Source organism: Microcaecilia unicolor, chromosome 1 (assembly GCF_901765095.1).
Source record: "Microcaecilia unicolor chromosome 1, aMicUni1.1, whole genome shotgun sequence".
NCBI classification, from domain to species: Eukaryota; Metazoa; Chordata; class Amphibia; order Gymnophiona; family Siphonopidae; genus Microcaecilia; species Microcaecilia unicolor.
Genome location: NC_044031.1, coordinates 230,101,671 through 230,116,862, shown reverse-complemented (window position 1 = coordinate 230,116,862; position 15,192 = coordinate 230,101,671). Strand labels below are relative to the sequence as shown.

At 43.0% G+C, this 15,192-nt stretch overlaps 1 protein-coding gene across 1 annotated transcript in view; it reads left to right on the top strand.

The window, feature by feature from the left end:
* Positions 1–15,192, top strand: part of TMEM245 (transmembrane protein 245) — a 342,105-nt gene that overhangs the window by 297,834 nt on the left and 29,079 nt on the right. The window contains 1 exon segment of the mRNA XM_030204645.1: positions 4,381–4,555. Within this exon segment, the coding sequence (XP_030060505.1) occupies positions 4,381–4,555 (175 nt within the window).

Sequence of the window (15,192 nt, the reverse complement as noted above, 5' to 3'; positions counted from 1 at the left end):
ATAAACGGAAACCGCATTTATGGGAGCAAAAATGTACATAAAAACATGAAAACATGTCAGAGTAAGGCCATGCACATCTAAGGTGGAATTAAATTTGGCTGTACAGACCATATTTAAATAGCATGTATGTGCAGATCAATGCACATATAAGATGGAATTAATTACAAATTTGGCTGTACAAACCATGTTTAAATAGTGGACACAAAAAGGGGAAATCTTTTACGCAAAGGTGTTACACAGTGTTGCAACAATGGATAAAAGGAATGTACTAACTAAGAAAAATAAACGGATATAAATATGAGGGTCAGAAGAAATACTGTGTGAAACTACATAAATCTGTACTTGTAAAGTGCAAATATTTAACTTCTCAGCGCTCTACAGCATTTGAAAGTAATGACCTGAGAGATAAAAAGAAAAAATGAAGAACTAGAATCACAGAAACTGGAGGCCCGAAAAAACTTGAAACAAAAAAATAATGAAGTAAAGACCATGCTGTGTCAAAATACCGAAATTCAAAGGGCCCTGTTTACTAAGGTGTGTTAGCATTTTTAACATTCCTACAATTAGTGTGCACCCTAACCATGTAGTCACTTATAGGGATATTGTAGGCGCGTACATAGTTAATATGCGTTAATGCTAACACGCCTATAACACAGCTTAGTAAACAGGGCCCTAAAAAAGGAAGAGACGAAGGAGAAACAAAGAAGGGGCAATGAACCAAAACCAACGTATCGAACCATGAAAAACATTAAAAATATAAGGAAAAAAAGGTGGGGAATCCATAAAAGGATACAAAAAGGTAGATAAAACTATTAAAGAGAGGGCAAAATGAAAATGAAGTACGCATCTGCCTGGAATGCTGATGGTGGAGAGCAGCAAAAAAAGGGGACACAAGAAAAGCAAATGTGGGGGAGACAAAACCCATACCAACTAAAATGAACTAAACACAGAGCTACTTAAAATCCAAATCTGAAAACAAGACTGCAGTCGGGGCAGAGGTACAGTAACTAAAACTATGGACCAATAGCGGCACAGGCAGGCGGCGGCTGCTGCACAGACATGGAGATAGAAAAAGATGGTGACTGTCCCGGCAAATGAAAAAACAAAGAACAAAAAAAGGGGTGGTTACTCTGTTGCCAAAATAGAAAAACCAAAGACAAACAGGCTTGTTTTTGAAAGAGAAGGGCGCCCATCTTTCGACACATAATCGGAAGATGGGCATCCTTCTCACAGGGTCGCCCAAATTGGCATAATTGAAAGCCGATTTTGGGCGCCCTCATCTGCTTTCCTTCGTGGGGATGACCAAAGTTCATGGGGGCGTGTCGGAAGCATAGCGAAGGCGGGACTGGGGCGTGCTTAACACATGGGCATCCTTGGCCGATAATGGAAAAAAGAAGGGCGTCCCTGATGGACACTTGGACAACTTTATTTGGTCCTTTTTTTTTTTACGACTAAGCCACAAAAATGTGCCCTAAATGACCAGATGACCACCGGAGGGAATCGGGGATAACTCCCCTTACTCCCCCAATGGTCACTAACCCCCTCCCACCCTAAAAAAAAAATTTAAAATATTTTTTCCAGCCTCTATGCCAACCTTAAATATACTCAGCTTCATGACAGCAGTATGCAGGTCCCTGGAGCAGTTTTAGTGGGTACTGCAGTGCACTTCAGGCAGGCGGACCCAGGCCCAACCCCCCCCCCCCCCCCCCACCTTGTTACACTTGTGGTGGTAAATGTGAGTCCTCCAAAACCCATCAGAAACCCACTATACCCACATGTAGGTGCCCCCCCCTTCATCCCTAAGGGCTATAGTAGTGGTGTACAGTTGTGGGGAGTGGGTTTTGGGGGGGGTGGGGGGCTCAGCACACAAGGTAAAGGAGCTGTGCACCTGGGAACAATTTCTGCAGTCCACTGCAGTGCCCCCTAGTGTGCCCGGTTGGTGTCCTGGCATGTGAAGGGGACCAGTGCACTACGAATGTTGGCTCCTCCCACGACCAAATGGTTTGGATTTGGTCGTTTCTGAGATGGGCGTCCTCGGTTTTCATTATCACCAAAAATCGGGGACGACCATCTCTAAGGTCAACCTAAATGTTGAGATTTGGGCGTCCCTGACCGTATTATAGAAACGAAAGATGGACGCCCATCTTTTTTTGATAATATGGGTTTCCCCGCACCTTCGCGGGGACGTCCTGCTAGGACGTCCTCAGGAAAACTTGGGTGCTCCGTTCGATTATGCCCCTCAAAGTGTACAGGGAATGGGTAGACACTACCTCAGTGGTGGAAACAATCTAGTAAAAGCTGTGGTGAGAATGAAATAAAAACACGGAAAATAAAACAGCAGCATCTGAAAACCAAAAGAAACTACAGAGAAAGAGAAAACAGAACTCTCTAATGGCGGATTACCTAGTTTCTGTTGTAGCTAGTACAGGAGCGCCCACTTCCAAAGTAGTAGCACAGAGGTTTGGTAGCCATGTTAGTCCACTTTTAAAGGTAATCAATAGAAATAAAACATGGAAAAGAAAATAAGATGGCACCTTTTTTATTGGACATAACTTAATACATTTCTTGATTAGCTTTCGAAGGTTGCCCTTCTTCGTTAGATTGGAAATAAATTGCCCTTCCGATCTGACAAAGAAGGGCAACCTTTGAAAGCTAATCAAGAAATGTATTGTTATGTCCAATAAAAAAGTACTAGCAGAAATACAACAAAACATTGTGTGAGTATAGTGACCACTAGATGCAGCGTCATGCTAATGTATGCTGATGTAAGATGTGACATTGTGTTAATGGCAGAAAAAACTTTGCCACGCTGTCGAACGCAGGTGTTTTGCTACAATATAGATAGGCCTAAAAAACTAAAGTGTAAAATAAAAAATAATAATAAAAGAAAAAAACAAAGTACAGAGATAGAAACATAAGGATGGAAGCATAAAAAATAGAAAAATAAGACAGTCAATAAAACAATAATATGGATACCTCCATACAGTACCTTAAAAGATATATACAACAGAGTGTGTAAAAAGGAAGGAGTATGGGTATGTCCAAACTGATTAATCAAAGGACTACACAGTGCTTTAAAAAGAAAAAATATGAGAAACAAAATATAAAAAACTATAAACCTGGTGCCGCCAGCAGAAAGACTGATGCATGAATAAAAGCCCTCATCAAAATGGTGAAAATTGAAAGTGTGGATAAATTAAAACATTAGGGTAAATTCACGGACATTATTGCCAAAACTAAAAACAAATGAGTAAAAAAATAGAATGTGCAAGAAAAAGTGTGGCCTAAAACATGCCTGTATAAGTGGCAGTGAGCTAATTTATGACAAAAAAAGCAACATATATGTGAGTAGATTGTAGTAAACTGGTATATGACAAAAAGGATAGGCATCATGTGTGTGAATAGATATTGTTAATTAGAGAAAAACTGTCAGATCTTGTTCAACATTCAAGCCTTTTTGGATCTTGTATCAGATTCAAAGATTAATCATTCTTCTATGCAACAGAAACACCAACTGGCTGGCTCAAGAACCCATTTAGGCTTCTCTGCTGAAGGCCAGCCACAGGGGTGGCATGGAAATAACCAGATATCTGTGAACGAAGGCTCATGGCATCTGGTTTCTGTTAGGATAGGTTCCCATTGAGCAGGAAATAAGCCATAAAATGAAATTACAAATAAATCATTAAATTGAGAAAGAAGATTGAGAAAGGACACAAAATGTTTTATAATAATGTGGCCTCAATGTAAAACGTGGTGTCTTCTCAATGGGCTTTGCCTCTGCATCATCCCCATCTTGAACTGGTTTGAGAAATTGAACAGAGCAAATAAATCAAACCAGTGTCTCCTGCACAGCAGCAACCAGCACCATTGGGTCAAACCTAATTTAACTTAACATCTTTAAATTTTTTAAAAGGATATTTTTAAAATATTGTTCCCTTGTTTATAAGTGCAAATTATATATCTTATGTCTGCAATAAGATGCAAGACCTGTGATTGAACATGCTTCTGCACTGACAATTTTGTATTGCATAAAATGATGATGCTTTTCACAGCATATTCAGATTCTAAAGAATGATTTTTATTTATGTAAATACACTGGGTTAGACTTTGAAGTGCAGCCAAGGGTCAGAATTTGATATTTGGGGTAGAGGTTGTAAATAACTATTGCACCAAGTGTTTCCAAGGTAGGTAAAACATAGGTACTGTATAATTCCTATGATTTCTAAATGACAAAGTATGACATTTCAGTTTGAAAATACTTACAAATTGATATATAGATTATTAAATTCATTGGTTTTGTATTTGAAAACCATTTATTTTATCTTTCTTTTTTCCCTATTCATTTGCTTCTGGTTCCGATCCTGTAAATTCTTGCATTAGCCTTGGCAGCAATTCTTGGAGCAGTTCCATTCCTGGGGACTTACTGGGCAGCTGTACCTGCGGTTCTTGATCTGTGGTTCGCTCAGGGTCAGAGCTGCAAAGCTATTTTACTTCTCATTTCTCATCTGTTGCCAACATACTTTGTGGACACTGCAATCTACTCAGATATATCAGGGTAAGTGTCCCGCTGGATTTTTCAAGGTTTGGAATTTAGTTAATAGTGATCCTATTCTTTCTTCATTGTTATGGCATTCTTTAGTGGGTATTTTAAACTGAAATAATAGTATTCATTTTGAAAGAATGATAAGAATTAAGCCATAAAATAGCTCACAATGAGAGGCCCAAGTCAGATTAGAGGCCTGTTTGCAATATCAGGGGAATAATTTAAGCAATTCAATCATATTAAAATAGCGGTTCTTAACCCAGTCCCCAGGACACACCCAGGCATTCAGGTTTCAAGGGTATCCACAATGAATATACTTGCAAGAGATTTGTATACAAAAGAAAGAATGTATGAAAATCTCTCTCCTTCATATTAATTGTGGGTATTCTGAAAATTGGACTAGCTGGGTATGTCCTGAGGACTGAGTTGAGAACCATACACTAGAATGCTGTAAAATGGACTGATTTAGTGAGGACACTTTTCCCTTAGGAGCCCTTTAACAAAGGTGCCCAGAAAAATAGCCTGCAGTAGTGTAGATGCGTATTTTGGGTGTGCGCAGAATCATTTATCTTCTCACCTGTAAAAAAATGCCGAAAATGGACGTACGGCAAAATGAAAATTGCCGTGCGTCCATTTTGGGTCTGAGACCTTACCGCTAGTCTTGCGCGGTAACCGGGCAGTAATGACCTACACGCGTTGAATGCCACTTAGCTTGTGCCCAATACGTGCATCCAGAAATAAAAATTATTTTTTGGATGCGTGCCAAAAATGAAATTACCACAAGAGCCATGCGGTAGCCATACAGTAAATACATTTTGGCGCATTGGGTGTGCACAGACACTTACGCAGCTTAGTAAAAGGGCCATTTAGTGTCCACTAAACCGGTCTAGTACTTGAGGGTTGTGTTTGTCAACCAGCAGATGGAGGCAGAGAATACAGTGTTGTGAGCTCTGCCCTATAAAGACACTGTGCAGCCTCAGCGCTTCAGTATTTCTCTGTCTCCAGCAGATGGTGATGTTCACTTTGTGCAGCTCCTAGTCTAGTACCTTGAGGATAGCTCCTGGTCAGTTGGAGAACCAGTACCCAGGTGAGTGAGAAGAAGGATATGTCCAAAAGGCAGGCATAAACTTGAAGGAGTTCAAGTCCTTCCTCATTGTATTTCACATCTCCCTACCTCTATTCAGTTCCCCCCCCCCCCCCCCCCCCCACCCTTTCCCCGTGGTATTTCTGTTTTCTGGGGCATAATATGAAAAGAACTAGTAAGAGTCTCTTGGCTGCAGAAAGGACAGCAAGATCATCAGGCCTGAAACTTAGCTGCATAATGTTCTAATGGTGGTGGGGGAGAAGAATTTCCTCTGATGTGGCTCAACAGATCTTGCAACCGGGTTATTCTGTAGCCATTCTCTGTCAAGATCTGGAGCAGCGCTTTACGAAGCACTGTGGAGCAGTCAGAGTCTTGATTTTCTTTCTTCGTGTCAGGTAGTAGTAACCAAGAGAACAGATGGAGCTGCCAGTGGAGAACATTGTGCTGTTCGCAGTGCAGCAACCACTGAAGTATTTCAGAGCACTGCATTTCATGTCAAGGGTGCTCCTCAACACAGTCTGATCGCGGGAACAGCCCTTCTTTACAAGGGCAGGAAGCTAATGTACAATGCCTTTTTACTTACAGTGGTGGAAATAAGTATTTGATCCCTTGCTGATTTTGTAAGTTTGCCCACTAACAAAGACATGAGCAGCCCATAATTGAAGGGTAGGTTATTGGTAACAGTGAGAGATAGCACATCACAAATTAAATCCGGAAAATCACATTGTGGAAAGTATATGAATTTATTTGCATTCTGCAGAGGGAAATAAGTATTTGATCCCCCACCAACCAGTAAGAGATCTGGCCCCTACAGACCAGGTAGATGCTCCAAATCAACTCGTTACCTGCATGACAGACAGCTGTCGGCAATGGTCACCTGTATGAAAGACACCTGTCCACAGACTCAGTGAATCAGTCAGACTCTAACCTCTACAAAATGGCCAAGAGCAAGGAGCTGTCTAAGGATGTCAGGGACAAGATCATACACCTGCACAAGGCTGGAATGGGCTACAAAACCATCAGTAAGACGCTGGGCGAGAAGGAGACAACTGTTGGTGCCATAGTAAGAAAATGGAAGAAGTACAAAATGACTGTCAATCGACAAAGATCTGGGGCTCCACGCAAAATCTCACCTCGTGGGGTATCCTTGATCATGAGGAAGGTTAGAAATCAGCCTACAACTACAAGGGGGGAACTTGTCAATGATCTCAAGGCAGCTGGGACCACTGTCACCACGAAAACCATTGGTAACACATTACGACATAACGGATTGCAATCCTGCAGTGCCCGCAAGGTCCCCCTGCTCCGGAAGGCACATGTGACGGCCCGTCTGAAGTTTGCCAGTGAACACCTGGATGATGCCGAAAGTGATTGGGAGAAGGTGCTGTGGTCAGATGAGACAAAAATTGAGCTCTTTGGCATGAACTCAACTCGCCGTGTTTGGAGGAAGAGAAATGCTGCCTATGACCCAAAGAACACCGTCCCCACTGTCAAGCATGGAGCTGGAAATGTTATGTTTTGGGGGTGTTTCTCTGCTAAGGGCACAGGACTACTTCACCGCATCAATGGGAGAATGGATGGGGCCATGTACCGTACAATTCTGAGTGACAACCTCCTTCCCTCCGCCAGGGCCTTAAAAATGGGTCGTGGCTGGGTCTTCCAGCACGACAATGACCCAAAACATACAGCCAAGGCAACAAAGGAGTGGCTCAGGAAGAAGCACATTAGGGTCATGGAGTGGCCTAGCCAGTCACCAGACCTTAATCCCATTGAAAACTTATGGAGGGAGCTGAAGCTGCGAGTTGCCAAGCGACAGCCCAGAACTCTTAATGATTTAGAGATGATCTGCAAAGAGGAGTGGACCAAAATTCCTCCTGACATGTGTGCAAACCTCATCATCAACTACAGAAGACGTCTGACCGCTGTGCTTGCCAACAAGGGTTTTGCCACCAAGTATTAGGTCTTGTTTGCCAGAGGGATTAAATACTTATTTCCCTCTGCAGAATGCAAATAAATTCATATACTTTCCACAATGTGATTTTCCGGATTTAATTTGTGATGTGCTATCTCTCACTGTTACCAATAACCTACCCTTCAATTATGGGCTGCTCATGTCTTTGTCAGTGGGCAAACTTACAAAATCAGCAAGGGATCAAATACTTATTTCCACCACTGTAAATTCCCTCAGAATTCCCTAAATGGTAAAGGCTGTCCATCCACATCTAGGGAAGTGCAGGGCCTGCACAATGTCACTGATTGAGGTTCTCAATCAGTGACATTGGCCATGCCCTCAGAGTATCCAGTCTGTGTAATATCTAAGTTGAACTCCTGAGGAGCCCCAGAAGGAAGGAGAGCTCCCAGTGGGAGAGGGGTATGATCCAATGGTGATATGTCTGTTTTGCACAGAAGAGCTCCCAGTGGTCATTACTAGGTCGTTGGAGGCTTTAAGTATTGCAGTTGCCTCTCCCATTGGTGGGAGACTCCATCTTAGAGGGGATTAGAAAGCTTTCTAAAGCTTTTCTGATCAGGCTGCTATTTTGGCAAGGCTCAGATTCAGAAGATCCGTGGCCAGACTTTATTCTTTAGTTCCAAAGGAGAAGGATAAGTTACATTAGCCCATACTCTAGGAATGGCGATTACCAAGAAAACTGCCATCTCTGTGGAAGGTGTCTCAGCCTTTTTTTAATATATATCTTTATTGAGCAACTTCAAGCAACAGAATTGTACAATTGCAAACACATAATCAGCTATGATTCAGGCTTAATCAAGCAGTATCCCCACAAGGGCAGTAACATAAAGGCATGAAGCGAGTTTATGGGTCCAGCTCATTTAGGAAATTTTTGATATCTGTGTTGTCTTGGGGTAGCGTTTTGCGTAGGTTTACAATTTGTTCGTTGAAGTACTTAGCAAGTTTGTCAGCAGATGGGGTGTCTATGTTCGATGCAGTGACCCGGTTGGTATCTAGGAGTTTGTTCACTAGTTGATATAATTTCTTTGTGTCTTTGTAATCTTTCCTATTTTGGTTTTATAGTATGATCTTTTGCTCTGTCTTATTGCGTATTTGTATTTTCTTTGTGATTGTTTCCATATGTTGAATGATTGTTCATCTTTTGTTTTTTTCCATGCTCGTTCATGTTGTCTGGTTTCTGTTTTTAGCTTTTTCAGTTCATCGTTGAACCATGGTATCAAGCTGTACTTTCATAATGTTCTTGTTCGTAAAGTTGTTCGTAAAGGTGATATTTCATCTAGTATATGTTTGCATCTTTTATCCCATTCCAGGAGGTAGTCTGTGAATTCTGTTTGTGCTGTCCATCCATTGTTGTATAACATTTGCCAGAAAGTTTTCGCGTCTACATGGCCTCTGGTTGTATATGTGGTGTGTTCTTGTGTTTGGTGTACTCCATTCTTACGCCAGTGTAGTGATAGGTTTAGTTTATAGTGATCCGTCCAGGGTGTTTCTGTCCATTTAATATCTGTAATTGTTATGCTCTGGTCTATTAAAAGTTTGTGTGATATGAGGTAGAGTGTGTGCCTTTTGATGTGGGTTGCTTGCATTTGTGGCCATTTGAAATCCCATAAGTGAAGGAATTCCTCGCATTCTCGTGCGTTGGCAGAATTCGGGTCTTCTAGGTGAAGGTTGATGTCTCCTAGTACTAGCACATTGGAATTGGTCGCACATATTTTTGAAATGAAGTCCATGAAGTTGTTCTGATCTACGTTCCAATTAATGGGGGGGGCTCTGTAGAACAGTATACAGTTTAGGTAATCATGTAAGGTTTTGTTGTGTATTCTGATTGAAGCGATTTCAAGTTGGGGTGTTATGGACTCGGCGATGGTTTCGGTGATGAAGTGAGATCAGTAGATTAATGCAATGCCACCTTCTCTTTTTTCCTTCCTGGTCCAGTGTGTGATTTTGTATCCTGGGGGGCACATGTCTAGAATTATGGGGTCATTTTGGTTATGGATCCAGGTTTCTGCTGTGATCCAGTCTGTTAGTGTTGCCATTTTATTTACTTCGGATCTGGCATTAATATAGCCCACTTGGATTGTTTGGTATGGATCCGTCTGCATATGGTATTGTTTGAACTTGTAGCAGTTGTCTTTTCTTAGTTGTGGTGTTTTTGTTAGGGCCCTTCTGTGTGCTCTGGGTTGACTGTCTACAACCTTTGCTTGGGTTGTTGTCTGTTTGATGGTTTGTGGTGTGTCTGAGCAGTCTTTGATGGTTGTGCAGTATTCGTATGGTATTGCTATCTGCAAGAGGGGTGGTTAATGTAAGGTGTATCAGTGATAATAAGTATATTATTAGGAGTAATTTGGGGGTATTCATCTTGGTTGCTGATCGCTGTGTGTTAATTACAAGGGATCTAGAAGGTTCAGGGTTCTAGGATTGGTTCGTATTAGTCAAGGAAGTTTACTTTACTCACGGATTGCAGGTTTGACCTTTGATGTCCCTTGTGAAGAGGGGGTGCTGATCTGTCTCCTCATCGGTCCGATTCAGTCCTCTGCAGGGTTGGAGGCTTCAGTTAGCGATCCGGGGAGAAGCGGGTCTTACTCTCTCACGTTCCCAGCCTTGAGTTCAAGGCTACTGCGCTCTCGGTCCTCCGCTCCGTCCGAGTTATGAGTACCACGCGGTCCTCTGGTCCAGAGAGGGATAGGAGGTCAGTCAGCCGGCCTCAGATTCCTGCGAGCTCTTCCACCGAGTCGGTTCCAGATGGCAGCGGGGTTCTCCACTGAGCCGATCCCCTCGATCCTAGCCTGGGAGCCTAGTGCTGCCACACATTCGGTCTTCCGCTTCAAATGGGTTTGGGTGCAGTGCGGGCCTCCGGTCCAGAAAGGGCCAGGAGGCCAGCCGCCCGGCTCCCGATGGCTGTGATCTCCTTCACTGAGTCCGGACACCGCCGCTGCAGCGACCTGGCACTGACCTGCCGCTCTTCTCTGGCGCCTGTGCCTCTGCCGCACAGTCCCGTCCCCAGCACAGGTGCCTACTTGGTCCTCAGAACCAGCAACTCCCGTGACCCTTGTCGCCCGAGTTCCAGTCGAGTGGGGGGCAGGGTCGGGTTCATGGCTCTCTCAGAATCTGCAAGGTCTCTTCGGTCGGCACGGCCTGGTCCCGCTTGCTGCTCATTCTCGGTCAGGCAGGCAGAGCTGGCTCGCGGCATGCCCCGTGCGTTCCTCATGGGGAGAGGTTCACTTGCCTCTCCCTGCTCCAAGGTTATCGTCAGCCGGCCGTTGGGCTCGAACGGGTTTTGTCGGTAGCCTTGTGCGCCCGGAGCTCCATTTGCAGCCACAGCACAAGCCTCTCTCCATTCTTTCAGCTCGATGCCATTTCTCTGGGATCGGAGCTCCCGCAGGTAGGTCTTACTTCGGCGCCATCTTGCCAGACGTAGGCAGTGTGAAGTATAATACAACAAAAATAATCCAAAAAAAACTTCACAGTAGAAATCACATCAAAACTAGGAGGAAAAGCCCCAGAACGGCCAGGCCCACATCCAGGACCTGCCATGGCGCAAAACAATCACAAGCACAAAAACATTTTATTGGCTGAAAATAAGAATATTCAAAGCTTTTGTAGTACACAAGCTTTATTTTTTATTATTTAATTTCTTATATACTGCTTGTAAAATATTGAAACAGTGTGTAAATTATAGTTAGAGGCCAACTGAATTTCGGTTTCGGATTCAGCACTGAAATCAGCCTGAAGCCAGTGAAAATGCTGGCATTTGCAGTTGAAGCACAAACTCCCCACCCACATAACAAATCGTTGGAGGTGGTGCCGCCACGAGCCTGGTCCAACCCCCACACCCACAAAACCCATCTTCCCTGGCTGCCCACCACCTTCACCAGAAGGCCCTCCCCATGCCTGTCTTCTTAAATTCCTGATGGTCTAGTGGCCTCTTCAAAACAGGAGCAATCTTGTTGCCTCTGCCTGCCGAGTAGTTAAAACTGTGTCTGCAACTTCCTGTGTAGCCTCATGAAACTTCCTTGGGAGGTCACTGCTGCCATTTTGGAATTGGAATCAGCATGGGCAGCAGCAGTCCCCAGTCACTCCTCATTTCATTTCCAGTCTCAAAATTGTAGCTGCAGCCTTCTGCAGCAGTCTGCTGCCGGAAGTCATGGCTGCCTTTTTGAGATTGGAAATGGCAGGAGCGAATGGGGATTGCTTCTGTCCATGCCAATTCCAGTCCCAAAACGGCAGCCACGACCTCCCACAGCAGTCTTGTGAGGCTGTCGCTGGAAGTCGTGGCCACCATTTTACTAAGCAGCAGGAGGGGACAGGAGCAACTTCAGATTGCCCCTGCTCCAAAGAGGCCACTAGACCATTAGGATTTTAGAAGGTAGGCCCAAGGAGGGTGGAGTTAGTAGGCAGCCCAGGAAGGGGGAGAAAAAGACTTTTTCTGTATTGGGGAACTCTGGCCCAGGGGGATGGGATTGTGGCCGAGCAGCAGGGCTATGGATTACAGTTCCAGGTGAAACCAAGTGACGAATTTAGGCTGCCGATTCCCAAAAGCTCCGGTTTCAAGTCATCTTCTAATTCAGGTACAGTACGTATTTTTCTGTCCCTGGATGACTCAATCTAAGTTTATCTAACGATAAAGAGCGCTAAACCCGACTGACTTAAACTAACTCTAAAAGCTATCACCATAAAGTGACTCACATGGATTTGCTTAGCTCTCTTGAGCATGTCTGGCAGCAGCCTACCAGATAACTTAGTGCCTAATCCTATCCCCGTAATGTATAATCAGTCTAGAAAACTCTGTACTAAGAAACACCCTAATTGTGATGTCAGATACCTGTTAGACAATGCCAGTATATACCATCAGAATACTACTATGGTTATGGACCAGAACAAAATGGCTAACATTTGACAGCCTAAAAAACTTTGCTACCGGAGACAAGATGGAGACCGGAGAGGATGTGTGCAACTGAGCTCCCGACTCCCAGTAAACACTATCGTGTGAGCACCTCTCTTACCCCTAAGTATAATGGGGACGAGGAAAGGGAAAATCGGGCGACAGACCTCCTCCAACCCTGAGGGTCCCGCTTACCGATAGCAGGCGCAGGAGAATTGTGGCATCCAGAAGCTAGAACAACAGAAGCCCGCTCTGGTTGGATCCGACAGATCTCGGTTGGATCACAGCATGGAAGCGGCCTCGTTGAGCCCGCCTCTACTTACAGTTCCCCCGCAACCCGGAAGCAGATCGATGTTGGTGGAGTTGCAGCAGCAGACACCGCCAAAAGAGCTGAGTCTACATGCAGCTGGAGGAGGACGTGCCGTTACATCGACCCCAGTAATGCCATCAAAGTGGGGGGGGGGACATGATGGTGAGTGGCCCGATTTCTCCTATTAACATGGGGGCTGCATTTCAGGGAGCTGGAGGATTTTAAAAAAACCAGCAGTAGTCACAATGGACACTCTGTGGGAAGCCATTCAAGGACTAAACTCTACCCTTATCCAAGCAACAAATTCTTTTAAAGAAGAAGCTTCTTTAAAACAAATTCATGACTCTTTAACTGGTAGAGTGCAAGTAAATGAAGAAAAAATTGAACTAATAAGTGGAGAAATTGAACTAATAAGTGGAGAAATTAAGAATTTACAAAGCCAGACAGGAACAGTGATTAAGGACAGGGATATTCTGGTTAGGAAACTAGAAGAAGGAACAATTTAAGATTTCTTAGTTTCCCAAAAGCACCTTTGGTACCTCCAGCTGATAATGTTGAAAAAATATCTTGGACTTCGGAGAAGTCTTATTAGTTCCAACAGAAGTCTTTCCTCCCATCCCAAGCTCAATACATAACTGGAATCAAAACTCGGGTCTTGGAACCTCAACTTGAACTTAATATTACTGAATTCTTGGAAAGCTAATTGGAAGTTGTTACACATCGAACTACTCTACTAGTATCATTTGCATTTGAATCAAAAAGGAACAATATTTTTCGATTATATTTTAGACATATGAGTGATACATTTCTAGGTGAAGGGATTCAAATATTTCCTGAGTTAAACAAAGACACACAGAAAAGAAGACAAGAATTCATGGCTCTAAAACCTAGAATCCTCGTCTTAGGTGGTACCTATCTATTAAAATTTCCTTGTAGATATCTTGTATCCATAAATAATATAAATTACTTATTCCTTGACCCGAAGAAAATGTTGTAATATATATTATCCAAGGTATAGGGTACTACGTCAACCTGAAACCTCACACAGAAACATGCTGTTAATACCATTAGTGGTCAGATTTTTGTTCTCCTCTCTGATTTGATTACATTATTTTTCCTTTTATTTTATAATTTCCTGTATCTTGTCTCCAAAAATTGTGGTCAAATGTTTAAGAGTTTAAATACCTCCCTAACTGGGAAAATGATTTTGCCTTGTTTTGAATTTCTAATATCTTGCATTTGTAAAATATGAATGTATTATTGAAAATGTGTAATTAAAAATAAAATTAAATTAAAAAAAAACCTTGCTACCTTTTGCAATTAACCAAAGAACTCTATCCTTTGGAACACAAGTCTCAACTCAGTCCTTTCCCAGCCATCTATATGAACACTAGATCTGTGGGGAACAAGGTTCTCTTACTCAGGGATCTGCTAGAATCTTCAGATCTGGGCTGTTTATCTCAGAAACATGACTCACAGAAGTTGATAGTCCAATACTGCCCCACATCTATCCACCCGGTTATGGTATTCTTCATTCTCCAAGACAGGGTAAAAAAGGAGGCGGACTTGCTCTTGGCTTTAATAGTTTTTCCCACGTGTCTTTAGTTAGTTCTGGGGGTTTCCCTGAACTGGAATACATGCTATGCAAATTCTGCGATGATTCAAAAGAGGAAAATCAAATTACCCTATTCCTCATTTACCATCCTCTGGGAGCATGGTCCAAGGCAGAACCACTACTTGTAGAGATTACTTCCTCTGCCATGTCACAATTCTCAAGGATTATCTTCCTGGGAGACTTAAACCTACACTTGGAAAATGATGCAGACTTCAATGCCCACAGCTTCAAATCATTCCTGAAGGGACGGCAAACTAACTACATTCTCCGAGGGTACAACTCATGAAAAAGGACATATGTTAGACTTCATGACATCCTATCCTAATAGCTTGATTAGTTCATTCAAATGGAAGCCAGTACCATGGTCTGATCATTTCCAACTGGATTTCACCATTGATATCTGTATGTCAAGCTTAACCAGAAACAAATCATCCACATTCATCTCCACCAGAGGTAAAATCAACGAGGCCACTTTCTGGTCGGAGCTAACAGATTCCCTCACTACGACATCTCCTACAAATGGTTCAATCAAATCCCGCTGGGACACCAAGGTGAAAGCCATACTAGACAAAATTGCTCCATTTACCACTAAAAAGGTCAAGATATCCAGAAATTCACCATGGTTTACAGAGAAACTATCCATCCTTAAAAGGAACTTTGACGTCTTGAAAAACAATGGAGAAAGAACAAATATACTAATAAATCCAAATGGAAGTCAGCCTTTTGACGCTACAAAAAGAAGGTATCTGACTCAAAACACCAATGCTATTTCAGCCTAATAGGTCAAGA